Source organism: Petaurus breviceps, unplaced genomic scaffold, assembly GCF_028583685.1.
Source record: "Petaurus breviceps papuanus isolate PSGF00001 unplaced genomic scaffold, PetGlider_PUasm1.0 229, whole genome shotgun sequence".
Classification (NCBI taxonomy): Eukaryota; Metazoa; Chordata; class Mammalia; order Diprotodontia; family Petauridae; genus Petaurus; species Petaurus breviceps.
In genome coordinates this window covers 18,182,141-18,210,123 of record NW_027185903.1, presented here as the reverse complement: position 1 = coordinate 18,210,123, position 27,983 = coordinate 18,182,141, and the positions used below count along the sequence as shown (strand labels likewise).

Genomic DNA, 27,983 nt, shown 5'->3' with positions numbered 1-27,983 from the left:
GTTTATTCCATTGCAGGCTTATGAGTAAGACTAAAGGCTAGAACTGAGACCCCTCTCTGTTCTTGGGATCAGACTGACAAAGCAATTTTTGGAACTTCTTCTGTTTCTTACACTCAAAATCACAACTGCTCCTCTCTACCAGAACTGTGACCCAGAAATGAATAATGGGTGACAGAACTGCCAAATATCAACTGTTCCTACTCCTAAGTGCTAGTAAAGGAGTTCCCTGGCGTTCAGTTCCCTTCCTGGGGCCTGGGTTGCTCCCCATTGCTGCTGCTGTGCTGCTACTACTGATACTGCAATGCTATGCTCTTGGCCACTCCAGTATCCACAGACCTCTTTCTCTTCCTAAGCTCTCCTGAGCTGGAAAAATAATTCAATGTAACTTTTTGTTGGCTTTCTTGATCAGAATTCAGCTTGGTATGTTTTTAGGTAATTGTGGAGAAGACCGTGGAGAAGCTAAAGCAAAAAATACTACTTCTCACTCTGCCATCTCTACTCCCTACTTTGAATCTTCTTATAAAGACAAATGTGTTCTAACCTGATAAAAGAAACCTTTCTGTTGAGGTCTTGAAAAAGCACTGTAAAGATAACTGATAACAATTCTGCTCTTTTTTTTTTTCTTCTTAATTTAGGATTATTAAACATGCCCAGCAGACCACAGAATCACCACAGGGGATTCTCCCATATTATTCAAAAAGCAGTCACAAAACAAATACTGGACAAAAAATATGCTGTTATTTATTACAAGTTAAAATATGGGATTCTGGAAAATTGCCCCTGAATTCTTTAGACTGGATAATCTATTCTACAAACTCTCTAGACCAATTTTTAAAAGCCAATGCTGAAATCTAGAGGATCTACACTGTTTATGTTCCCAAAGAGCTGAGGCACAAGGCCTGGGTAATTAGAAAAAAATAGTTAGCACTGTATTTGCAATTTTCAAAGTTGCTTAAAAATTTCTGAATAGTTCTAATGCATACCACCATGTTGATTGAGGCTCTGCATTTCTCTTTCCCGGCGATCTAACTCTGCTGCTTTTCTTTCTAGCTCTTCCTGGCGCTTAAGCAGTTCAGCTTGCGCCAATGCATGTTCCTGAAGAAAAAAGCCACAACAATCAAGAATGCTAACAGAATAATAAAATGCAAACGTTTTAAAAATTATTTCCAACTACATATCTATAGCATTAGGTAAAAATTTAGCATTTTCTGCTCTAAATCACCATTGATCAGAGAAACACAAATCAAAACAACTCTTAGGTACCACAGCTCAGCAGTCAGATTGGCTAACACAAAAAAAAAAACAGGAAAATGATAAATGCTAGAGAAGATAGAGGAAAATTGGAACACAAATGCACTGCTGGTGGAGTTGTGAACTGATTCAACCACTCTGGAGAGCAATTTGGAACTATGCCCAAAGGGCTATAAAAATGTGCATACCTTTTGACCCAGCAATACCACTTCTAGGACTGTATCCCAAAGAGATCATACAAGTGGGAAAAGGACCCATAAGTACAAAGATATTTATAGCAGCTTTTTTTGTGGTGGCAAAGAACTGGAAATCAATGGGATGCCCATCAACTGGGGAATGGCTAAACAAGTTGTGGTATATGAATGTAATGGGATACTATTGTGCTATAAGAAATGAGGAGCAGACATTATTTATTCATTTATTATTATTAGTTATTCATAATAACCTAGAGGGACTTAATATAAACTGATGCTGAGTGAGGTGAGTAGAACCAGAAGAACACTGTACGCAATTACAGACACATCATATCTGTGATGATTAACTTTGACAGACTGGGCTCCCCTTAGCAATGCAAGGTTATAAGACAACTCCAAAGGACTCATGATGGAAAAGGCTATCCACATCCAGACAAAGAATCACACAGATTGAATGCAGATTGAAGCAAACTACTTGCTCTCTCTTTTGTGTTTTGTTTTATTTCTTCCTCCTTGGTATTCGTTCTATTGGTTATAATTCTTTACAACTTGACTAATGTTTAATGTGAAAATATACGGAGAACCTATATCAGATTGCATGCTGCCATGGGGTGGGGGAGAAAATTTGGAGCTCAAGAAGTTGTGGAATCGATTGTTGCAAACTAATAGTAAATAAATTTCTAAAATTAAAAAAAAAATCTCTTTAAAATTAAGCATTTTCCCACATAAAGGACTGTATTTGAAAAATATCAGTTTAAGAAAACATGTAAGAAGGCTGGGTCTACTTAGGCTTCCTGGGGGCTGACAAAAAGCCTTATTGAATTAGGTTAAGTAATGTGCTTAAAGGGAGGTTATTGCTGGGAAGAAATTGCTTTTAATATGCTGTTGTTAAGTCCACAAGAGGCCAGAGAAGGGAATGTAGATTTTTATTTGTATCATGCAGTGTCTTAGTCAGTATGTCATAGTTTTACCACTTTTTAACTTTCACTATGGCTCCCTCTTTTGGCACTCAGCCAGTTTATGGCTATGTAGCCACTTGATCCTTTTTTCCAAGCAATATCTTCCTTCATTTCACCACTATCATAATACCAGTACTTTGTGCTAACAAGTGACCTGAAATAATAAAAATTCTTTAAAAACACAAGGTAAGGTGTGTGTGTGCATTCAACAGTGAAAAGATCAGGCAAGCTAGTAGTATGGTTGTCCAAAAGGTCACCTAGATTGGCCAACAGACATAAAAGTCATGAAGATTAACCAAATGGAACCATTTAAAATGAACAGGCATTCAACTAGTCAGAAGAAATGTAATATCAAAATATTTGTTGCAATTATATTTTCTCTATTATCATGAACTAACCTTTGCAATTTGTGTATAAGCTGAGGGTTCTTCTGTTGGCTTCATTATCGCTGGTTGTGTACTAGGTACATTAGGCATTTTCACATTTCCTGGTGGTGCCTAACGAGAAGGAGGTATAAAAGTAAGCCATAGCAGAAAAGGATTTATCTTAAAATACATGTTAGTTTGAGGGAAAGGGATTTATCTTAAAATATATGTTAGTTTGAGAAATAGATCACCTATTTCAAAAATTATGAAAACTCGAAGAAAACTGCCAAATGTGCAATTTTATATTTCTGATAAATAGTTTATAATCTGCTGTTTTCATGACTTGAACAAGATTTGTTTGGTTTTTAAACCTAACACTTTGTTTCTTTTGTATAAATAATCAGACAATACTTACCTGAAAAATGGGAATAAATATAGTCTTATTTTCCAATTAGGAAAATTCTTTTGGATTCATAGTAATACCACCCAGAATAATGATAACATAATAATAATCAACATTTATAAACACTTTGAAGCTTAATATATGTATATGTGTGTATACATATATATGAATAAAATTTTATTCTCATAGCAGCCCTGACAGATCAATGCCAACTATTATCCCCTTTTTACATGTAAGAACATTGAGTCAGGGAGAGAATAAATGAGTTGTCTGGCAGCACACAACTACCAGGTATCTGATGTTAGATTTGAACTCAAGTCTTCCTGACTCCAGGTCCTCTGGACCTCCTAGCTGCTGTTGTGAACCTAAAGTACATCTCTTTAATTCATGTACTTCTAGGGTACAAATAATCATTCCAGCGGCTAGCCTATTCAATCTCTCTAAAAAATAGTTTTGAATCACTTTCTACTTGACTAACCCTTTCAAACCACGTGAAAAAGCACAAAAAGTACATGGGTCCGTAATTATTTTCTCAGTCATCTTTTTTTTTTTGGTAGTGCTAACATTCTAGGATTTATTTTCCTTCATTCAGATATTCTTAAGAACTGATCTATCAAGTCTCAAAATTTTACTGCTTAGAAGACAGAACTCCTCATTTTTTAAATGGGTGTAATCCAGCTACTCTTCCCTTTTTTGTTTTCTTTAGTACTATATAAAAAGTCAGCATCCAAATAAGAATGGATCCATTGTTGCTGATGGATGAATCTGTTACGAAATCTTGGGAGCTATTTTCCATTTTTCACCCATTTGTTGTCCTCTTCCTGTCTTTAAATGCTCTTGGAACACTGTGGCTTAACTGGCTTTGAATCCTGGTTCTGCTACTTTTACGGCACTTAAGCAAAGACAAGTCAGTTGACATCTCTGGGCCTCAATTTTCTTTCTGTATATTCCCAGATTGCTTTCTAAAAGCTGTGGCTCTGATCCTAATAAGTGACATTTATCAGAACGCAGTGCTTTGCAGATTCAATGCTGAGATGTGACACCTTTCAGACAGCAAGACTGCTTTACCTTTCAGGTTCTGAGATTAAGTGTGTTTAGCCAATGGGAAAGTTATTATACTAGACTATTATTTTGTATAGAGTAATTTGCAGCATTGTGCTTAGTCTCAAGAGTCAGGTCACAGGGCAGAAAAAACAAGGGGCTCACATCTTCCTGGGAGAGGAGGGGTAGGGGGAGACAGTTTTAGACAATGAGTCAGAAGACTGTTGCTACTTATCTTGTATTTTTAAATACATGTCCTTTTACATTATCACCATGATGTCAATGAAGAGGACTTCAATTCCCAAGATAATTTTAGAATGGAGCATTAAAGAAATGGTTGTCAAACATCTAGAAAAGGAAGAAGTGATGACAAAAAGCCAGCACAGCTTCATCAAAAACAGGTCATGTCAAAGTAATGTAATTTCCTTTTTTGACAGGATTACCAAACAAAGAGATGATGGGATACTGCTGATATATTTAGCAAAGCTTCTTATGAAAAATCTCATATTATTCCTGTGGTGAAGATAGAGAAATATGGCTTACACAATAATACAAATAGATTTATCAATAACTGGATGGGCTGACTCAAAAGATAATTATTAATAAGTCAGTATCAACAAGTCATGAGGTTTGTAGTGGAATTCTCCAAGCTCAGTGCTTGGCCCTGTGTTGTTTAACAATTTTATCAATGACTTGAATAAAAGCATAGATGGATCAAATTTGCAGATGACACAAAGGAGGGAGAGCCAACACAATGAATGAAAGAGCCATGATCCAAAAGGGTTGTGACAGACTTGAACATTGAGCTGAAATTGAACAATATGAAATTCAATAGAGAGAAATGTAAAGTCTTGCACTGGAGTATAAAAACATCAATTTCACAAGTACAGAATGAGGGAAACAAATTGATGGCAGTTGCCCTGAAAAAGACCTGAAGATTTTAGTGGACTGCAAACTCAATGAATCAGCAGTATAACGTGCCAGGCAAAAATATTAATACAATCTTGGGTTACATTTAGAGGGGCAGAGCTTTTAGGAATGAAGAGACAAGAGTCTTACTGTAATCTATCCTCAGTAATCACCTGGCATATCACATTCAGTTCTAGACATCACTGTTTCAGAAGCACACTGAAAAGCTAGACAGTATCAAGAGGAAGGCAATCAGGATGGTGAAAGACCTTGAGAATATGAGACATAACGAATGGTCAAAGGAAATGGGCATATTTATATATAAGCTGGAGAAAAGGAAGGAGTTTATTGCTATCTTCAAGTATCTGTTCAGAGTGCCTCAGAGGACAGAAGCAGGAGCAATGATAGAAGTTGCAAAGAGGCATACTTAGACTTGCTTTCAGGAAAAGTTTCCTAACAATTAAAGCAGTACAAAAGTAGAATGCATTGCTTTAAGAGGTAGGGTGTTCCTCCTCCTTGGAAGCCTCTGATGACCCCTTTTGGGGATGTGGATAGGTATTCCTTTTGCATATGGCTTGGATTAGTCAATTTTGCATATGGACTGAAGTCACTTATAGCACACAAATCCTATAATTCTCATGATTAATCGTAACTGGTTTGAAGATTCAGAAAGAAAAAAATATAAAGGAGCTCACAAGCAGTAAGTAAACTCAAGCAGGTTCTAAGAAATGCTATATACTTTGGGGAAAGCAAAGCATACTGCAGTAGAATACTTACTGTATGCTGTGATTGTAAGTCAGAAAATTTATCATAACCTTTGACCTAAGTGAGAATAAGTCATAAAGAAATAATAAAAAAGGAGCTTATTTATATCCTCTCCAAAATCACTGTTTTACTTTAACAGCAAAGAAACAGGGAACAATCACTATATGCAATGATTAGAAAATCACTAAATAAATTACCAAGCGATAAATGTAACTGTATATTATTGTGCTGGAGAAAAAAAAATGTTTAATGGAAGAAAATATGGAAAGACATATGAAGAGATAAAGAATGATACAAAGAAATGAACAGAATCATTTCATCAACAGATATTTATTATTCACTTACTATGTTACCAGGCCCTTACTGAAAACAAACTTACTACACTTTGAATATAACTATATTTAGAAAAGGAAAACAAAATCAAAGGTATTAGAGCTTTTTAAGTATACAGTTTGATTCCGAAGAAGATCCAGATAACAAATTTGTTATTTTGCAATGTTTGGCTTGAATTTGTTAAAATATATAATACTGTTTGGGTGTAGGCTTTATATTCAATAACAATATAAATGGTTTAAATTTTAGAATTTTGGTTGGAGATTATCCTCATGTTAGTTCAGTTCTTGATCTGTTAGCATTTATTATAAATGTTACATGTGTTGCTACAGTGGCTACAAGGATAGGTAAAACATTCTCCCTGATTTCAACCTTACAGTAAGTCCAGCTAAGAGGATAAGAAACATATAAAAGTCAGAGAAGACAGCATGAGCAAAGGCATGGAAGACAGAAATGCATAGGCATGTTCAATTGTCAAGTTTGGCTGCAATAGAAGTCCTGGAATAGAGCTAGAAAGACTGAGATCAGAAGTTTATAAGTCACTCTTCAGGCAGTAGGGATTCACTAAAAGGTCCAAACAAGAAAATGATCAGAATTATGCTTTATAAAGATTAACACTCTATACTTCTCAACCCTACCCAACTCACAGGCCCATCTAAAATCTGTACATTGCCCTTCCACTATGTCCAGATTCCCTATCCCACTCCCCACAGAAGCTATTTAAATCTCTTCTCTCCTTAAGCCTTTCACAACTCCCTCCCACTCTCTTAGAAAATCTTGCCATTCACTCTGTGAGCCCCTTTTCTGTTTTGTTTTCTTCATCTCAAACTCCATTATCATCCACTATTCTCTCCTCTCCTTTCTTCATCTCTGACATCAAGGCAGACCTTCTGGCCAAGAACAATCCCTAAATATTTGCTCTTGATTTCATCTCCTCTTGTAATACCCAGCAGATTTGCACAGCCTCCCCCCCCCCCAATTCTTTAATCTTCAATCTTTCCCTACCTATTGGCTCCTTCTCAATTGCCTTTAACCATGCTCAAGTCTCCCCTTCAGAAAACACCTTCACTTGATGCTAAAATTCCTTCAAGCTATTTATTATTCTCTCTCCCTTTCTCAGCCAAACTCTAAACATCAGTGAAAGAGTTTGAGCCCTTCTTATGCTTACTACACTGATCAAGGGACTGAATCTCTCTAGGCCTCAGGTTCCTCATCTGTAAAATAATAGTTAGATGGTTCCTGTAGTCTCTTCTAGTTCTAGATCTATGATCCACTTCCTCTCTTCTCCCCAATTCCTTAATTCCTTGAAATCTGGCTTCTGGCAGCATCACTCAAATGAAATTGTTCTCTCCAAAGTCATAGACAATCTGAATAGCCATATCAGATGGTCATTGCTCAGTCCTCATTCTGCTTTACCTGTCTGCTGCATTTGATATCACTAATGGTCTTCTCATTCTCATTATTATCACCTGGCTATTAGACCTACCTGTCTAATCATTCCTTCTCAGTTTCTTTTGTTGGCTCATCACCATTAACTGTGGGAGTTAATACTTTCTGCCTCTATATCTCTCTCTGTTGTTGACTTTCAGGGGCTGAACGATCAACTCTATTCAGAGGACTTCCAGATGTTTGTATCCAGCCCCATCTCCTCTGAACTTCAATATTTTATCACCAATGGATTTTTGGACATTTAAAAACTGGAGTCAGAAGAGTTACATGAACTAATACAAAGTAAGCCAAGTAGAATCTGGAGAACATTGTACAAGGTAACAACAATATTGTAATAATGATCAACTGTGAAAGACTTACCGTGTTTCCCCAATAATAAGACACTGTCTTATTAATTTTTTTGGACAGAAAAACACCAGAGGGCTTATTTTCAGGGGAGGGCTTATTTTAATGAACATTGACAGCAATTTTAATAAACAGGTAAATGTGAACAAAAAAAATGTACCTTTATTCAATAATGAATTCAATAAAGAACAGGATGACGCGCTCACTGCTGCAGCTCTGATTGGATGCAGCTCGGAGCGCGGTGTGCATTTCACGGAGGGGGGGAACGGTGCATACAGAGGGTACCATAATGTAGCGTGTAGCGCAGGGGATCACCTTCACTACAATAGCAATCTCAATAGGGCTTATTTTCGGGGGAGGGCTTATTTTAGAGGAATCTTATACAGTAAGGGGAGGGCTTATTTTCGGGATAGGTCTTATTATCGGGGAAACACGGGTAGCTACTCTGATCAAGACAATGATCCAAGGAAATTCCATAGGACTTATGATAAAAAATGCTCTCCACCTCCAGAGAGAGAACTGATAAACTCTGAAGGCAGACTGAAGTACACTTTTTTATAACTTTCTTTATCTTTCTTGGTTTGGAGTGTGTGTGTGTGTGTGTGTGTGTGTTTTACTTCACACATGTAATAATTATTCTACTTCAATTTGCTTGCCCTGTCAAGGGGTAGGGGAGGGATGGAAAGAAGGGAGAGAATTTGAAATTCAAAAATTTTTTTAATGAATGTTAAAAAAAAATTGTACATGTAAATGGGAAATATTTAACAAAATAAATATATTTTTTAAAAATAAAACTAGGGGGCGGATATGTGGTGCAGTGAATAGAGCACCGGCCATGGAGTCAAGAGAATCTGAGTTCAAATCTGGTCTCAGACACTTAACACAAAACTAGATGGGTGACCTTGGGCAAGTCACTTAACCCCAATTGCCCTACCTTCCTCCCTCCAAAAAGAAAAAAAATAAAAAGAAGAAAAGAAACTAGATGTCCTGGAGAAAGCTCAGCATATACAAAAGAGAATTCATTATCTTTCTCCCCAAATTTACCAATTTCCAAACTTTTCTATATCTGTCAAAGGTACCGCCATTCTTCTAGCCTCCCAGGTTTTAAAACTTTGAAATCATCCTTGTCTCTTCACTCTCCTTCACCCCATATATCCATCCAGTTGCAAAATCTCATCATTGCTACCAACACAATATGCCTTACATCTGATCCCTTCTTCCTACCCTAAGAACTACAACTTTAGTTGAGGCTCTCATCATCTCTCACCTACAATGCTATGATAGTCTATTTCAAGTCTCTCCCCAATTGAACACATCTTCCACACAAGTGCTAAGGTGACTTTCCTAAGTGAAAACCTGACCCTTGTTACTCTCTTCTTATTCAATAAACTTCAGTGATGCTGTATTGCCTCTAGGATCAAATAAAGACACCTCTATTTGTCTTTTTGAGCCCCTTATCACCTGGCCTCAATATATTTTTCCCACCTCATTGCACAATACTCTCCTTCCCACAATTTATATCCCAGCCAAATTGGTCTCTCTGTTCCACAAACGGCATCACATCTCTATACCTTTGCACTGACCCTTTCGACACATGGATGTACTCTTGCCTCACCTATATCTTACAGAAAACCTCTCTTCCTTCAAGATGATGCTTAATCATCACATTCTCTAAGCAACCACCCCTACTCCCAACAACTGCTAGTGTCCTCCCTCCACAGCTACCTTGTACTTAACTAATGTATTTACTATTCATAGTTCTCTGTATATTCTTTTACATATGCTCACTATCTACCCCTAAAAAGTCCTTGAGAGTATGGATTTTTTTCTTTTTATTTGTAGATCCTGAAACACAGCAGATGTTTAATAATACTTGTATATTTACAGAATCAGTTGCCAAGTCTTTTGATATTTCTAACGTTCACTGCTCCTCTTAAATCCCAACACCATTATCATCACCTATCATCTCAACTATTTTAATTTCCTAATATGTCTCCTCCTTGCCCCTAGTTTCTTCCTACCACCTGAAATCTAACCCACATACTACAGCCAGATAAACCTTCCTATATACAGTAAAGATCATGGAACTACCAATATCATGCTTTGAAAGCTACACAGAAAGATTTTTAAGTGTGATAATCTGAAAAACTATATAGAGTCCTATTCAGATGCTTCATTTTGACATGGAGTTGACTCCAGTTTCTTGTAAGCTATGCCAATGGAGTCTGAACTCTGGTAGGGTAATTTATGATGGAGAAGTTTTGACTATGATCTCAGAAACAAACTATTTGCTTTTAAAGGACCACCTAAATATAGAAAAGCTCATCACCAATAGGCTAGCCACTTGGTGATATAGTCTTGCCTAGCTGTGAAATAAAATAAAACACAAAATGCCCTCAGTCCAACGCAGTTCCCTTCCAAATCTGCAAGTGATGCTGGCACAAGACACATTTTTTTGAACCTCTATAAGCAATAATTTAGCTGTAGATACTCTAAATGTGTAGTTCTCATCTAATTACCAAAAACTATTATTCTATCAGAAGTAAATAGTATCATTCTTTACTGACTCATTATTAACATTAATAATAAACAACATTAATTGATAATTAACAAATATATACAAAAGAAAGTTGCCACTAAAGGGATGGATAATTTCTACATGAAAGGCACCAAATAGTATCACTAATTAATATTTTAACAGATGAAAAATGACTAGTTATTAATGGTCATTTCGGAATCACTGTGTGCGTACAGTCAATTTTTTCAAAGATCAAAATCAATACCAAATTATATGAATAAAAATAACATATGGCATGCAATTAAAACTACTGTAACCAGACCCACTTAAAGTAGCTAAAGATGAAAAGTAGGAAATAGACAAAAAAACAGATGTGGACAGAGATTATCGCTTTTTCCAATGGAAACTTAATGGGTATAAAGCAAAGGCAACAATGAAGAAATCAAAAATAAACTAGAAATTACTTTAGCCAATGACCACTTGATCTTCTTGACAAGGGAAAAGACAGAAAAGCAAACATTTTAGACTAGAAAAGCTAAGAAGTTCATCTATCAGAGCCAAAATACCCAGGGGCACTGGTTAGGGTTCCTTTTTATGTAAAGGGCATTACCCCACATCACCACAAAGATGGCATTGCTCCCAATAAAACCTATAGTATAACTCATTCAAATACTTTAAAGAACATACTAGTTGAACATAAGAAACAAATCTTCATTGTTTCACTAAGATTTTGATAACTTTACATCAATTCTTATTGCCCTTTAGTTTAAAATAATAAATTCTAAATAATACTTGGTTTAAGCAATCAGCTAAATGAACAAATTTTTAACAAAAACACAAATGTCTAGATAATTTCAACTCAACCATTTGTGATGAAGTAAAGAATATTCTTACCGTTCTAGAATCAGAAAATGGATTATATTCATCAAGCCCTGGTGGCATGTTTCTTGTCACCTGTGTAACTGAAGGATCCTGAAACAGAAAATTTAAAATATTGTTAGTGTTTCCATTATATTCTTGATAATCCATCCAAACTCATACTGATCAGAGCAAACTTGATAAAGAAAACAGAAGGGCAAAGAGATTTTCTCATAATCATATCATCTAGTTTCTAAAATTTTTATGCATGCTTTTTATGTACCCTCCCCCACTAAAAGTACCTTCCTGTACTGTAATGCCAAGGAAAAGGCAACTTCCCAAGGTTCAAAATACCAGCATAGGTGCTCTCCATTTTATTCAGTGACCAACCAAGAACAGAGAAGATCAAAACATGACATCATTCAAAATACAGCATTTACTAAGAGTGATTAAATAATCTCCAAGTACAACCCCACCCCAGGACCTTCCAATCATTCAATCAATTACAAAGTCCCTGTTCTAAATACGACTCCACCCCTAGGCTGTACCTTCATTTAGTCCACCACAAAGCCCCTCTTCTCAAATGGAGATTAGTTTCCAAACATAAGTAAAATACCTTCATTTGTTCAATCACAGAGCAGAAAAGGTCAAAAGTTCCCCACCCCTGGATCACAACTGAATCTACCCCAGAGTTACATCAAGTTTAAGCACAGCACTTAATACCCAAATGGAGGTCTTTTCTTCATCTTGACAGGAGGCAAGTTCTCAGCAATCTTACCTCCTGGGGAGACAAGGCTTAGCAAGGCCACAAGATACATTGCCAGTCCCTTCATTAATTCATCCTCTGTCTGTAGAACAGTCCTAGAACCCCTGAAAACATTAGCAAAACCCTCTCCCAGGATTTCTGTAAACATACAACAAGAAAATCCTTCTTCAGGGCTTCTGAACCAACAGAAAGGTTCCCAGACCCCTGCAACAACAGCACTGTCCTTCACCAGTGGACAGTATCCACTCTCTGTCTGCAGGACAGTCTCCAGACCCCTGCAACAACAGCACTGTCCTTCACCAGTGGACAGTATTCACTCTCTGTCTGCAGGACAGTCTCAGGGCTTCTTAACCAAAAGCCAGGTTCCAGGACTTCTTCAACAGGACAGTCCTTCACCAGTGGACAAATCTGGCAAAACAACATCAAAACAGACAGACAAAGTAGCAGCAAAACAGCCATGTCTCCTCAGTCCTTGGCAGCTCCGGGGGCAGGTCTCAAAAGTCCAGGGCGATTCAAAGTGGCACTCAACAATCCTGTCTCTCTCTCTCTCTCTCTGCCTCCACAAGGTGCTGCTTCCAAAAAGTTCTTCTGCCTCTTTCTTGTGTCTTTCCAAATCTACGTCACCAGCTCCTCCCAGTTCAGGACTTTCTTTTCACATCAACAAGTCCATCCCACAGGTGGGATTAACAAGCTCTGGGTTTTAACACAATCAATTTGAAAACCAAGCCAATACAGGGGAATCTTTAATTGCCATTACTATAACACTTCCCTAGTAATAAATTCAATTAAGTGAAAGAAATTAACATACTGGCCTTGTCTGAAAATACATGCTTCATTCTACATCCACAGTCGCAACCTCTTTGATTATTTCCCATTCTTCACCACATATGTCCAGTCCTCAGTGTTATTGCTTCTACTTCTACATTATCTCTTAAATATACTTCTTAAGCATTTCTACTGTCATGACCCTAGCTAAAGTCCTCATTACTTCTCTCTCATAATAGATTACTTCCATAGTCTCTAATCTCCCACCTCCTTCTTCTCCCTTTACTTCATCCTATATATATAGCCAGCCACCAGAACAATTTTCCTGGTAGACAAGTATGACTGCTCTGCTCCACTGCTCAGAAGCTTTAAATGGCTCCCTGTTGCTTTTCTGTTCTAAAATGCATATAGAAATGCCCATTTGTTTTGATGTCTAAGTTCAAAATAAAATTTATCCAATAATGATCAAGCTTAAGAGAAACTCTGATACAAATAAAGATATACTGAATACAAGAACATATAACAGGAAATGGAGGTGGGCAGGTCACGAATGAGGCAAAAGCAAGGAAGAACAGTTTTGTATTGGTACCTCATTACAAGAGTTCGTGGAAAGTGCCCTGCATAATGAATACATATGTGTAATATATGTGTATTATATTGTTGTGCAGTCACTCAGTCATGTGACCCTCATGGACTCAAGAGGTTTTCTTAGCAAAGCTACTGGAATGATTTGCCATTTCCTTCTCCAATGTATTAAGGTAAACAGAAGTTAAATGACTTTCCCAGAGTCACACAGCTAGTAAGTGTCTGAGGTCACATTTGAACTCAGATCTTCGTAACTCCAGCCCAGCACTCCATCCACTGCTTCGAATGTATTATGTATGCATATGTATAACCTGTAACACATATATATATGATATATATATATACTATTAAGGATTTATGGAAGTATGCAGATACAAATTAGACAGGATATGAAGGCATCCATGAGTGGCAATCAGCAGCTGGCACTAGGCACTTAAATTTTTATTGACGGAGAGAAATACTTACTGGATAAGATCACAGATTCATTTAGATATTAAAATATAAGACAAAAGTGCTATAGAAATATAAGTTGAAACAGCACTAGAAACTAGCCAAATGCCAAGAGGCAAAACAATTTTTAACAATAAGCATATTAAAGGAATAAAAAGGAAGTAAAGGAGCAAAGAATGAGATATTAACTTTGGAAAATGCAAAACATAAACAACATTCACAACAATGGAATCACTATAAAGCACAGTTCAGCAAAAAGCAATGAATAATAAGAATAGAATCAAAGAATAACCAATGTAAGAAAACTAAAAAACAAACAAAAAACCCCCACTAAAACAAAGATTAAAAAAGAGAGGGATGTAGAAGAAAAATCACGAAGATAAAATTTTAAATTACTCAGATATTTAAAAAATTGAGAAAATTAATTTTTAAAAGATACCAAATTTGAGGAGGGAATGAGAGAAAACTGCATAAACTGAACTAACACAATATTCTTAGAGTGGAAAACTACAGAAGACTTTAAACTTACAAGTTTGTCCAAAATCTATCACAAGAGATAGTTAATTGGATAAGAAGTATATATTCAGAAATCAAAGTGACATAAAAACAAAAGACATAAATAACATTAAAAAGATAAAAATGTAATGGAGGATTAAGCAGCGAGGGCCTTGTCTTTGAGCATGTAAAACATTTCCCTGTAGGTTTCAATCCAACACATGAAATTTCTTCTTGTTATCAATAACCAAAGGGCTAGCACTATATGGTAATATGGTATTTCTGGCTGGAATATTCCAAAAGAATTTATCTTCTCTAGTTGTTAGTGCCTCTCCCCATCAAGTCACCTTGTATTCATTTTATTTATATATGAAAATGATTTATCTTCTGACAAAATGGAAGATGCCTGAGGACAAGGCCCATTTCATTTGTTGTCTTGATATCCCTAGCATCCGATACAGTTCCTGGCACAAAACAGGTGCTTAATAAATGCTTGCTGATTGACTCACTGAACCACTTATGGCTTCGATGTGGTCAAACTCTTGGTTAGGTATACAGAACGCTACTAAAGCAAATGCAGACTGGAACCTTGTTCATGCCTCTCCAGAGAGCCCAAGCAGCCTCACCAGTCCAACCAGCCTATATTAATGCTATTTTTTCCAAACTGCAGAGCACAACTATTATCAACATTCCACTAAGCCAATCTTACATTAGGAATATATAAAATGGTTTCTTTTTTTCCATCATATTTCTCTGTCTTCCTTGGCTACACAAAACATCTGATTCTTTCCTACATCAGCAACTTAGGTAACTGCACAAAAAATAATTAAGAGCAATTATGTATCTTCTTCAAGAACCAGAATATACTCTGTAGAAAGTAGAAAGGGATATCTGTAGTCTGGCCACATTCTATTCTTTACTATAGAGATGCACTTGCAGTTTGACTATCCCCAGTTTTAAAAAAGCAATTATTTATTATAAACAATACTGAGCATAAGTACAGCTAATTAAACATGCTTAGTAACTATTTACATTTAAATTAATTTTAATAAATAAAATGTCCCTACAGTTTTTCAGCCACTCTCAAAATCTTCATCAAGATTGTTTGGTCTATTCATGTCACTATTCATGTCACATTCATATTCCCTCAAGTCTATAGTCTGTCTGCTCTGTATTTTATTTTGGTTCATTTTGGTTTTGATTTTATTTTTGCTTAGCATTATTTTGTAGTCTTTCCAAGCTTATGTACATCTTCTGTATAAATCTTAATTGTTTTATAATATTCCATTAAATTAATGTACCATGATTTATTTAACCAATTAACCATAGAGGGCATTTTAAGCTGTTTCTGTGGGGGTTTTACAAATACAAATAATGCTACTATAATAATCTATGAAAAGAAAGCTTGTTTTCTCTTTTCAATACATTTTCCATGGCATATTTGCAAGAATATAATTATTAGGTCATGCACAGCTTTTTGCTTTGCTCTTTCTTAAAAGAATTTTGTTTCAGAATTGTCACTTAGATGTCATGATAGCCAGAAAGAGTGTCTTCTCTATCTGCTGTTCTTACAACAAACAAAAAGGTTCAAAAAGGTAGGAGTGCAATCAATGAGATAGGGCTGTAGCTCTTGAGACTCAAACAAAATGAAAAAAATAAAATAGAAGACCTGTCAAACTGGGGCAAAAAAATCTTTGCAGCAAGTTTCTCTGATAAAGGTCTCAATTCTCAAATATATATGGAACTGAACCAAATATATAATAGGAGTCATTCTCCAGTTACAGTCAATTTTCAGAAGAAATCAAAGTTATCTGTAGTCATATGAAAAAAAAATCTTCTACATTGCTAATAATTAGGGGAAAAAAGCAAATTAAAGCCCTCCAACTATTTAAAATGACTGAAAAAGCAAAGAACAAATGTTGGAGGAGATGTGTGAAAACAGGTACATCAATGCACACTGTTGGGAGTTGGAACTTTCACGCCAAACAACCTGGAGAACAATTTGCAACTATGCCCAAAGAGCTATAAAACCGTGTATACCCTGTGACCTAGTGATACCACTATTAAGTCTGTACCCCAAAGAGATCAAAGAAAAAGGAAAAGGACCTATATGTACAAAAAATAGTTGCAGCAGATCTTTTCGTTGTGGCAAAAAAAAAAAGTGGAAACTGAGGGGATTTCCATCGCCGTGGGTAATGGCCAAACAAGTTATGGTATGTGAATGTGAAGGAATACTACTGTGCTATTAAGAAGGCAATTTTAAAAAAACATGGCAAGACTTATTATATGAGCCTATACAAAGTGAAGTGAGCACAACCAGAATACAAATTTACATGAAAACAGCAATATTATAAAGATAATCAACTGTGAAAGACTTTGTAACTTGGATCAACACAATGACCCACCACAATTCCAAAGAACTCACCATTGAAAAATGCTATATACCCCCAGAGAGAGAACTGATGGACTTGGGGTGCAGAAAGTTTTCCCTCTTACTGTTCTTATTTTTCCCCAGAACATGGATAATGTGGAACTATATTGCATGATTTCATATTTGTAATGGGTTGCATATTTCCTGTTTTCTCAATGGGTGGGGAATGGGTAGGGGAAGGAAAGAATTTGGAACTAAAATAAAAAATGAATTTTAAAAAACACCACTTACTCAATTGTACATTCATCTCATTGCACTAAGATACTGACCTAGGACTATTTAGTAGTCAGTTGATCATGCTCCCACCCACCCAGGACCAATATGATGGCTTCAGTATATACTTCATGAATACCCCAGTAAAAAACATAAAAAGACTATGATAGGGCAGAATAAAGCTTCCAGAAATTAAGGAACATAGGTTCCTGATAACCTCAGAAATATATAATGCCAACAGTTCGACCCTCACTACCTACGCTCCCCTTTCCCAGAAATACAAGGCCTAAAACTCATCAACAGCAAGCATTTATTAGGTGAAATGCAAAGCCTTATGGCTCTCCCTTCTTATATCACTCTAAAAGAATTAAATCACATTAATGACAAAGAGCAAACAAAATAAACACTTTATACACATTTCAATGATCTCTTATAGTTTTCAAAATTCCCCATGACCCAAGAAGCATCTTCCCCCTGAATATTACATATACAAGTATTATTTCATCATAGACAAAACTTCCTTAACTAGAGAACTTATCTCACATTTCAAAACTAGAGACGAAAATGGATAAGACAAAATATGAATACTCCAACTAAAGTACTAAATAAGACTCACTCATACTAAAAGCACAAAAAGTCTACCAATAAACTTGGGGGGGAAAAATCTTACTTTCCAGCTAAACTTATCTATCTGCTGCTGTATATACATGCTATGTTACCTCTCACCTCCATATCTTTGCACAGGCTGCTCCCCAAGTCTGAAATACATTCCCTTCCTGCCTGAGCTCACAGAATCCCTAGCTTCCTTGAAGTGAGCACTCCAAGGCTCAGTTTAAATGCTACATCCTACATGCAACATATCCTGATCCCCTGCATAAATGTTATTCACTGCCCACCCCCCAAAGAAGATAATCTCTGAGTGTGGACAGTTTTGGTTTTGTTACTGGACCTTAGTACCTTGCATAATGCTAAGACACTTAATAAATGCTTCTTGAAGGATAAGGAGGCAAAAAGATGAGCAAAGCCAGGTATTTAACAATTTCTTCTCACTGTGGAAAAGATGGAGAAGTATAAGTGAACCAGTACCACAAAAGTGGATTCAAAAACTGGCTGAGCAGCTACCCAAAAGGTAATCATTAATAGTTCCATGTCAAAATAGAAAAGGGTCTCTATCTGGTTTTGTGCTATTTACATTTTTATTGGTTATTTAAATAAAGTCCTAAGCGGCATACTTAGCATGTCTGTAGAAAACACAAAGATGAAAAGGAAAAATAGCAGGATGGATGACTGAACCAAGGTGCAAAACTATCTGAATAGCTCATAGGAACATTCAACTCAAGGAAAACAAAAAAGAGCTTTATCTAGTAAGACTGGATGTAAGAAAGGTGACTAAGAAAGGCCAAGATACTATCTGAAAAGAGGTCAACAGCCCAACTTCCATAAATCTACTTTAGCAAAAACCTAAAAATAGCACCAGACAGAATAATGATCTAAGAATCAAATGAGAAACTACAGAAGTGACCACTCAAAGGCTGTACAAAAAGCGAGTAGCCCAAGGATCATAGAAAAGAGGGCCTCTGCTGAAAAAGCTAGTGTCAGCAGAGTAGGGAAACACACCAAAAACTACTCAAACACAGCCCTGTGAGAAATACTTGGTGCCTTGAGAGGATCTGCATCCAGAGGAAGTAAAGGCAAAATGTTCCCTAGAGATAACACCAGTAGAGCAGAAAACCCAAAGCTTTTCATTGGAGCTCAGATCAGGACAACTCAGGCATGGGGCCTTGTACGTTCCCTGCCACTCTTTTATGAGATGTCATAGAGGGTCTTGAAGAACCATCATTCTAAACTTCAAAGATCCAAGGAGCCTAACCACAGGAGGAAGAGGTGGAACCTAGGTGACCCAGGCTAAAGACCAAGCAAGGTCAACCATTCAAAAGCAGCACTAGAGGGTATGGGCCTGGGTCTGGCAAAGACCCAATTTACAAACTATGACTTGACAAATGAAGAAACTCAAGAAAATATTTTTGTTAAGAATTATAACAGATACAAAAGACACAAATAAGATTTTGGTTAGGTTTCCAGGCCAGTCCATTCCCCCCCCCCCAAATATTTAGTTCATAATTGAGCATTAACGGTATTAGAGAACTTAATCACCATATTTTTAAAAAATGATTATATCATTTCTTAAGCCCCTACTATGTGCCAGGCAAGGGAGGATGATTAAGGAAAGGCCTTGAGTAGAAGGTGACACTTGAGCAAAACCATAAGAAGTCTTGAGATGCTAAGAGGTGGAGGAGAGGAGAAAGTGCATTCCAGGCAAGCAAAAAGAGACAAGAATGAGAGACTGATTGGTGGAAGTGTGAGCAACAGAAAGTAGAAAAGAACTTCAAAAAAAAATGTGTCCAGAATTTTAATTTAGAATGCCAGGAATGAATCTCTCCTCCTTGTCAAGGCTTCATGTTATTTCTGTGAATTGCTCAGATAACATAAGCAGAAAGTGAAAGAGGGGTGTTTGTCGAGTAGTAGTCTCTTGACAGAAGGAGATACACCCACTGGAAGACTCTAAGGGGCTATTTTGAGCACTCTGTTTCTATATTTGTTCATGGGCTCTGGTAACTCCTTTGAGTCTTACACATTTTTCTGTAGTGTAGGAAATAAATGCTGTTCCATACATGATATCCGTATTGTATGTTGGGCACTTGTGAGGCAGGGGAAATGGGATACACACATCTAGGGAAATCTTCCCTCTCCAGGCAGTACCGCTGACTCATCTCCATAGGGTGTTCTTTACTATGTCAATGAAACCTCTTCACTTCAGAAGTTGATTCCAAACTGGAATCTCCTGACCCCTAAGCCATAACCTTCTGATTGGCTGGTTCCCTCCCAGAACCTCCAATTTAAGAAAGAGGCCCAGGCCAAGGAAGTCTTCATTGTTCTCCAGGCTGTACTGTTTACTTATTTCCATAGAACTCTGTCTACCAAGCTCAAATGGTAGGACTTTCCCTCCTCCTCTTTTCAGCTCCCTTTTATGTGTTGTCTTTCCCCATTAAAATGTGAACTAAGTGATGGCAGAGATTATATCTTTTTAATGATTCTGCTAGTATAGATATGCTAGTCACTTAGCATATATTAAGCACTTAATAAATGCTTGTTGACTGTTGACTGACTGTCCAAAACACATGCCATTCCTAAATTTTATTTAGATTTTTCTAGAGTTTTACTCTGGGATGAGAGCAAGACAAGGATAAAATTACCTCCTTAGGGAAGGAGGGGAAATGTCCCAGGAACAAACCTAGTCCTAGTCAGCCCAGAGTCCTTGGAGAGAGGTCCTGGGCCATCAGTCAAAATCTGCAGATATGTAGATTAGATAACTAAGGCAACAGAAAGGAGAAGGGCTCATAGGTAATACAACTGTAACTTGTAGCAGCAAGTTTTTAGTTTCCTTAACAATATTAAGAAGTATTATTTTTCTCTAAAAAGTCCTTTCCAAAATGGAAAAGCTCCTAGAACAGAAAGGCTTTTTCTTAAAGAAATGGATTAAAGATAGTACCTTAAGTCATAAACTCTGGTCTTGTTCACATCCTGGTCACTACCCACCTAAAGTGACTTGCACTAGACTTGACAGGATTATGAAACCAATGAAGATGTGGAAGACAGCAGTTTCTTGACACAGCTCTCTTTACCCTGACACAGCTTTTGCCACTCATAAGCGCCCCAACCTCCAACTTCCGTCAGATCCAGCTTCTCTAGTGACTCCCCTGGTAAAGCTTCCTCCACTCATGAAACCTGATCAGGCCCAGCTTCTCTGACATAGCTTCCTGACCCAACGCCAATAAAAAGCTCAACCCACATGGGTGCCTTGCCCCTCAGACTTGGTGGGTGCCAGAGACCATATAATCAATATTCCCTGATGTCTGCCTGACCAGAGGTTTTTCTCCAGATAGAGATGCCCAGAGCTACCGTATCCTTGATATATAAACTTGTTTCATGTCCTTACTGTATCAGGGGCAAAGTAAATTCCCTCATTTATTAAATGTTTAGTGATAACACCAGTGTCTCATTTTGTCCCAACGTCAAATCTGAACTAAGTACTAGAGTAGTCCCACAGGGATGGGGGCAGAGAATCAAGATGGAAGGCATGGAGAACTATGCCAATGTGGGCAGATCTCGCCAAGCTAGAAATGTCTTGAATAAAGATTAATTAAAATTTAGATAAAATTTCAGAGATCTGAGCCTAAACTGCAGAATATTAATTTTGTTTCCTTTGACAGACTCAAGCACACGTTCTCAAACACCAAATTCTGCATTCTTTCCTCTGCAGCACACTGAATTTTGCCCTATAACCCTGTTCCTCCTTTCACTTCTATTTATTTATTTATTTATTTGTTGGTTGGTTGGTTTGTTTATTTATTTTTGCCTTTTGGAGGGCAATTGGGGTTAAGTAACATGCCCAAGGTTACACAGCTAGTTTTTTGTGTCGGTGTTAAGTGTCTGTGGCCGGAACCGAACTCAGGTCTTCCTGACTCTGGGGACAGCGATTTAGTCACTGTGCCACCTAGCCACCCCTCTCCTTTCACTTCCTTTTTTTTTTCAAATGCTTTATTAACTTCTGATTCACATCATTCATTTCCACCAGATTTTGAGTTACAAATTTTCTCCCATTTTTCCCCTACCCACTCCCCCAAAATAGCAGTCCCACAGGATATCCCCTCCTCCAATCTTTTCTCTTCCATATTTTCTCCCATACCCCTTTCGACTTTTCCAGTGGATCTCTATGCCCCAGTGCCTGTATATCTTATTTCCCAATTACATGTAAAATAGTATTAATAATAGTATATATATATATATATATGTATAAACATTTGATTTTAAAACTTTGAATTCCAGATTCATTCCCTTCCTCCCTTGTCACCCACTGTTACTTGGAAGATAAGCAGTTCAGTATAGGATGTACATGTGTGGCTAATGAAAAACAATAACATAGTAGATATATTGTAAAAGACTGACTATATTTCCCTCCCTCCTATCCCACCTCCCACTAGTTCTATTCTCTACTTTGATCCCGTCTCTTTTCAAAAGTGGGTGCTTCCAACTTCCCTCCCCCCAGCCTGCCCTCCCTTCCATCATCCCCCCTCTCATCCCCTTCCCCCCCTACTCTCCTGGAGGGTGAGATACCCCATTTAGTGTGTATTTCATTCCCTCCTCAAGCCAAATTCAATGGGAATAAGGTTGACCCATTCCCTTTTGCCTTCCTAGTCTTCCCCTCCATTGTAACCATTTCCCCTTGCCTCTTCTGTATGAGACAGTTGACCCCATTCTGTCTATCCCCATCTCCTCTCATTATTTTCCTCTCTCATCTCTTAATTTTACCTTTTAAGTATCATCCCTTCCTGTTAAATTGGTCCTGTGCCCTCTATGTATACCTGTAAACATATATACACACATTCACATATGTATTCATATGCCCATATACCCTCATATATAGACATATATATGTATATATTTCTATTCCCTTCACCTACTGAGAAAAGTTTCATAAGTTACAATTATTGTTTTTCCATGTAGGAATGTTAATAGTTCAACTTTGATAAGTTCCTTATGATTTCTTTTCCCTGTTTACCTTCTCATGCTTCTCTTGCTTCTTGTATCTGAATGTCAAATTTTCTGTTCAACTCTGGTTTTTTCAGCAAGAATGGTTGAAAGTCCTCTATTCCACTGAATGACCATATTTTCCCCTGAAACATGATACTCAGTTTTGCTGGGTAGGTAACTCTTGGTTTTAATCCCAGCTCCTTAGCCCTTCGGAATATTATGTTCCAAGCCCTTCGATCCCTCAGTGTAGAAGCTGCCAGATCCTGAATTATCCTGATTGTGTTTCCACAATATTCAAATTGTTTCTTCCTGGCTGCTTGTAATATTCTCTCTTTAATCTGGGAATTCTGGAATCTGGCTATAATATTCCTAGGAGTTTTCTTTTTGAGATCTTTTTCAGCAGGTGATCAGTGGATTCTTTCAACCTCTATTTTGCCCTCTGATTCTAATACATCAGGGCAGTTTTCTTTGAGAACTTCTTGGAGGATGATTTCTAGGTTCTTACTTTGATCATGGCTTTCAGGCAGTCCAATAATTTTAAAATTATCTCTCCTGGATCTATTTTCCAGGTCAGTGGTTTTTCCCATGAGATATTTCACATTGCCTTCTATTCTTTCGTTTGTTTGGATCTGTTTAACAGCATCTTGGTTTCTCATAAAGTCATTCGCTTCCATTTGCTCCAATCTAATTCTGAAGGAATGATTCTCCTCATTGAGCTTTTGAGATTCTTTTTCCATCTGGCAAATTTGGCTTTTTTAAGGCATTCTTCTCCTCATTGCCTTTTTGAGCCTCTTTTGCCATTTGAGTCAGTCTGTTTTTTAAAGTGTTATTTTCCTCAGTCAGGCTGTTGACTCTCATTTTGTAATTTTCTTGCATTGTTCTCATTTCTCTTCCCAATTTTTCCTCCCCTTCTCTTATCTGCTTCTTAAGGTCCTCTATGGCCTGTAACCAGCTCGTATTTTCCTTTGAAGCTTTTGGTGCAGGAGTTCTGACTTCACTGTCTTCCTCCTGTTCCATACTTTGCTCCTTTTTGTCCCCAAAATAGGAGTGTAATGTTGGAATCTTCTGTCTGCTTTGTTTCCTTTGCCTAGTCATGTTGCCCCTCAGTCACTTGACCCCTGGGCTTTTTGCCACAGTAGGACTCTGCCACCAGACAGGGGAGCTTTCATCCCAAATGCTGGGGTTTTCTCAGTTGCCAGAGGTATTAGATGGGTACCCTCTCTGAGGTCTCCACACGCTCTGGCAAGCTGGACACACACCCAGGACCTCCACCCTAGACTGCAATCCAGATCCAAGCAGGTTAAAGCAAGAGCTGATTACTCCTCAGACTGGTGCTTGGTCCCCCTACACTCTGCAGGCCAGGAGCTGAAGCTTCCACGTGGCGCTGGCTGGCTGTGCCACAGCCTCAGCATCTTCTCACCCCGAGGGGCAAAAGCCACATACTCCCACTTACTGGTCCCAAAGTCCAGACTGCCCTGACCTCTCACTTTGTCCTTCGCATCTGTGTGTTGATAAATCTGGAAATGGCCACAGCTGCTGCTGTTCTGGAGTCCCTCAGGCTGTGGCTGGTCAGGCTCACCCTGGGGCTAAAACCTCGGCATGGAGCGAGGCTGGGCTTGGCTCCCAGAACGATGTGCTGGCCGATTCCTGCAGGCCTGCCCTGCTGTCCTCAGCGGGAGGTTAGCTTCTCTGTGCCATTTTGTGGGTTCTGCAGCTCCAAAGTTTATTTAGAGTCCCCTTTTTACATGGATTGGGGAAGGTGGAAGCCAGAGCAGAGGGGAGGTCCTACTTCTACTCTGCCATCTTGGCTCCACCCTCTCTCCTTTCACTTCTAAATGACTAGAAAGAACAGTCTGTACCGGCTAGTTCCATTGCTTATTAACCACTCAAATCTCAACCCCTCAAAATCTAACTTCTGATCTCACCATTCTATTGAAACTTCCTTCTCCAAAATTACCAACATCTTTTAACTCCTAAACCTAATGGCCTTCTCTCAGCCTGCATTTTATTTGCAATCCTGCAGTTTCTGACACAAATTATTCTATCTTCTGGGTACAGCATGTGCCCTTTGGCAGCTTCTTGTTTGCTCCTGCTTCTCTTACTGACCATTTCTTCTCCTTTGCAGAATCAACATTTTCTCCCACTGATAAATTTTCTTGGGATAGGCAGCCCCTAAAGTCCCTATATTGGATCCTCCTCTAGTCTCTTGGTAATCTTCAGCAGTTCCCATTCATATCATGTCTATACCAATTATTGCTAAATCTATATATATCCCACTGAATCTCTCTAATTCTAGTCCCACAATACCAAATCTTACCAGATACCTCCATCTGCATGTCTCCTCAGTCTCAGCATGTCAAATACAGAACTTATTCTCTTTCCCCATAAATGTATTCTTCCTCCAAAATTCCCTATTTATACTGAGGAGTAGCTTCATTCTTCCAGTTACACAGGTTTACTAACTTGCATTTTCCTTCTTCCTCCCCCTAATCAGTTTCAATGACTTGCTGATTTTAGTTTCATAACATCTCTCATCATCTACCCCTTGTTCTCTACTCATGGGGTCATAATCCTAGTTCAAGCCCAGGCCGCCATTCCCTCACAGTAAAACTATTCTAACAGTCTCTGAATTAATCCCCCCATTTCTACTTTCTCCCTTGCCCAATTAGCCTCCTCACAGATTCCAAAATAAGTTTCCTAAGGTACAAATCTGATCATTTCATTCCTCTGCTTAAAAATCTTGACTCTTGCCACTAAGGAAAAAAGTATATAAACTCCTTGGCTTGACATTTATATACCTTCAGTCTGGCTCCTTAATAGCTGAATTAACTTGATGGCCTATCTCCTAGCTTTGTGAAGCACAGGCTTTTTCTCAATGGCTCAAATGTACTTTCTCTTTAAATCCCTAGCTTCCTTTAGGGCTCAGCTCAGAAGGCTTCCTTGATTCCTACTTTACACCCTTGCCCAAGTTCTAGGTGCCCTATTGCTACTGAAATTACCCTGAAATTTACTCACACACCAATATGTTGTATCCCATCTTCATCCTCTAATAGAATGTCAGTTCTTTTAGGAAAGTTGCAGGTTTTGTTTTGGTTTTTGTATCCCTAGAACCTAGCATAGTGCTTCCCACAGAGTTAAGTACTTTATAAATGTTGAATTGTTGAATTAAATGTTCAATTGTTGAATTAAATGAGGCATCTGGGCAGATTTTTCTTATATTTGATAAAAATTCAAAGGCAGACAGTATGGGGGGGGGGGGGGGTTACCTTGGCCAAGACTGTCTCATTTTCAAAGAAGAAAAAGAGAATAGGATAATGCAAAGACACTTGGTGTAGTATTGTTGTTGTTTGTCCTTTGTTCTTGAAGAGGACTATGACATCAGGAAGGTGATGGCATGACTTAAAAGTGAATTGGATTTAAGGGAGGGAGGGCTGTACACAGGTCACCAGCCTCATTTTCTCCTCTGAAGCAGTCTGGGTCCAGCGGCAAGATGTAGATCAGGATGACTGGAAATGGCCCCTTGCTTGGTGTATGGAAGAAAGGAGAACTGACAATAGATGACCTGTTTTCTCACAAAAATATAAAGTGAGTTCCTCTGTGAGAAAGAAAAGGGAAAAAAGTGGTGACATATAGGTTTTGAAGAGAGAAATCTGTAAGAGAGCGGGGAATGTAATGGGAATAAAAGGACTTACATGCAACAGTTAAGGTCCACCTGAGATTAGGTAGTTTGTAGTGGACCCAGTTGGCATACATGCATTACTTTTTCCAGAACACATAAAAGGGTGGATGGTAAAGGATAGGTAAATCAAGTCTCAAGTTTGGCTAGGTGTAGGGTAATAGATTTAAGGGTAAAAGATATAACTCAATTAAGTCAATCAAAAGGATCATGAGACTGAAGGGGAGGAAAGTGAAGTTTGAACAAAAGTGATGGACTGACTAGGATGACAAAGGATAGGTTTAGGACAAGTTAAAAAAATGGAGAGATGGAAGGTTATGATCAAAATTCTCACTGTGACATGAAGTTGATCCTAGGATCTCAAAGGTTACACCAGTGGAAAGCGAGTTCTACCAAGTTTGAATACTTCTGCCTATGGCTCAAAGATTAAAATTGTAAAGCTACTGTCTAAAGATTAGCCTAGTCATTCAGAGACTCTCACCCCCAGGTTAGCCATAAGGCGATAAGGGACATATTTTAGCCACAATAATTCTCAAAGGTCATTTACTATTGTGCTTAAAGGTTTAAATATGCCTTAGGTTAAAGGAATGCCACACTGGCAAAAACTACAGCTCCATAATGTACTGAGGTAGCTGAAAATTTTAAAGTAAAAATCTACCCAGACTACTACTGAGAAATTATTAGCACCAACATAAAGCCTATTAAGAGCCAAGAAGAAAAAGCCAAAATATGCCTAAAATGAAACCAAAATCCTAGATATCATGACATCTAACAATTTCCTATGCACACCCAATATTATTGATACAATGCTGCCTGAAAATTGACCAGTAGTTTCTTCATCATGATGAGCCAAGAAAAGTTGATCACCGTTACAACCAGATCTCTAGAGGGCCAGGATACACACGCAACCTAAGCAGTGGAGGATGTCTAAGATGGGAGGATCTTCAGGCCATGACAAGAGTCAGTGGTGGGCCTCTAAGATGAGCAACTAGGTTATGGCAAATTCTCCTATTACTTCAGTATGTGTGAATGTCTGGATTCCCTTCGATACGAAAGGCTCACTCTCTGGATTTCATTCAATATAATAGGGCCACTCCCTGATGCAGAAGAAGGCCCATGGTAACATAGGGAGATGTGAGGTCTTGCTCAGGTACATCTAATTAATTTTCCCTTCTGATATCCAAGGCTGATGATATACACCAATTAATTAGGAAGCCAGAAATTTCCAGCAAGAAGGATTCTACATAAGGGAGGTTCCAGAGAAGAGACAGGGGTACGCATACCCAAAAGGAAAAGGGGACACATGTAGATGAAAGACAACCTATCACAAAAAAATCTAAGGAATTCCTAAACCAGAAGCTGGCAGGACTACCAAAATGACTAATAACAACTAGTGTTTCTTCCTGATGTACTTAACTGCATAATCATCACAGATTTTATGTTAATTTTTTGCAAAAAGTCATGATGCAACCATTATGTGAAGCTTTAAAAATTTGTGCCGGTATTACTTTGTCTTTTAATTTCCACCAGTCTCACACCAACTTTTCACTCACTGAAAAATGTCTTTCCGTAACACTGTTTCCATGCCGTTTAGCGAACACAATCCCTTTCAGCTTGAAG

General features: G+C 37.9%; 1 protein-coding gene across 3 annotated transcripts in view; it reads right to left on the bottom strand.

Moving 5' to 3' along the window:
- SCAMP1 (secretory carrier membrane protein 1) overlaps nt 1-27,983 on the bottom strand; it is a 110,355-nt gene that overhangs the window by 55,393 nt on the left and 26,979 nt on the right. For all 3 annotated transcript variants that reach the window (XM_069096284.1, XM_069096286.1, XM_069096285.1), the window contains exons 2-4: nt 11,427-11,504; nt 2,803-2,901; nt 984-1,095 (exon numbers count right to left, since the gene is read on the bottom strand). In XM_069096284.1, the coding sequence (XP_068952385.1) occupies nt 984-1,095; nt 2,803-2,901; nt 11,427-11,504 (289 nt within the window). The remainder of the gene's footprint in view (nt 1-983; nt 1,096-2,802; nt 2,902-11,426; nt 11,505-27,983) is intronic.